General features: G+C 43.5%; 1 protein-coding gene across 1 annotated transcript in view; it reads left to right on the top strand.

Annotated features, from left to right (window-relative positions):
- Nucleotides 1–359: 359 nt before the first annotated feature.
- The window catches only part of LOC101856985 (PR domain zinc finger protein 10), a gene marked incomplete at its 5' end in the record, with an annotated part of 25285 nt that continues 24823 nt past the window's right edge, over nucleotides 360–821 (top strand). Inside the window, 1 exon segment of the mRNA XM_013087918.2 lies at nucleotides 360–442. Within this exon segment, the coding sequence (XP_012943372.1) occupies nucleotides 360–442 (83 nt within the window).

Here is an 821-nt window from a genome sequence, read left to right as displayed (position 1 = left end):
CTACAACAGGATACTGCTGCTTTTTCTTTCCTCATCCTTACTATTGTCATTTTTCCTCTACTTCTTTTGTATGTTTGTCACACTCTTGTGACCCGCTATTTCCGGGGTGTCTTGATAGTCGAAGCAGACTTTGTGCTGTTGAAGCTAGAGAGGTGAGCAGTCTAAGTCTGATTCCCTGTAAGGACTTCTCTGTTGACATCCACCTCTTGGCGCTCATATGACTGTATTCAGTTGCGAGCGCCGTAAAACCCTCTACTATACTACTAAAACTAAAAACAAAATTCTCCCTGCGAGATGAATACAAATTGTCATTGCGTATTTGCTCTATCTACCCCTTTCCTCCCCCCCCCTCCCAACAGAACCTATGCCAGGTCCCAGTGGAGTGTTGACAGGAGCTGCGTCAAGTCAAGAAACCAGTCAGCCGGCCAAGGCGAAGAAGAAGGTGAGGTGCCGGGTGGTTGGCGGGTGCTGCTCTGGTGTGGTTTGCTCCTTCTGTCCTGTCAAAAATCTATCGTCCTTATCTCCCCTCCTTCTTTTTTGTGTTTGTTACTCTCTTGTAAAACCCCTATTAAATGTTCGGCACTTATATGACCTAATTGTGTTGCAAGTGCCGTAAAACTCTTACGAAAACTAAAAAACAAAAAAGAAGGTGAGGGCTGATTGTTGTTGGTGCTGCATGAAAAAACCAGGATTTTGTTTTGTTTTGTTTTATTTTATTTGTTGTCTGGTGTCCTTTTCTTGATGACACAGTCCTAATAGCAGAAGATGAAGAACACCTGCAGAATCTATTAAACGTCATCGTACAAGAGAGTGACAACATG

This window comes from Aplysia californica, unplaced genomic scaffold (assembly GCF_000002075.1).
Source record: "Aplysia californica isolate F4 #8 unplaced genomic scaffold, AplCal3.0 scaffold00658, whole genome shotgun sequence".
In the NCBI taxonomy this organism is placed as follows: Eukaryota; Metazoa; Mollusca; class Gastropoda; order Aplysiida; family Aplysiidae; genus Aplysia; species Aplysia californica.
Note: the sequence above shows the minus strand (reverse complement) of the source record. Positions and strands in the feature narration are given on the sequence as shown.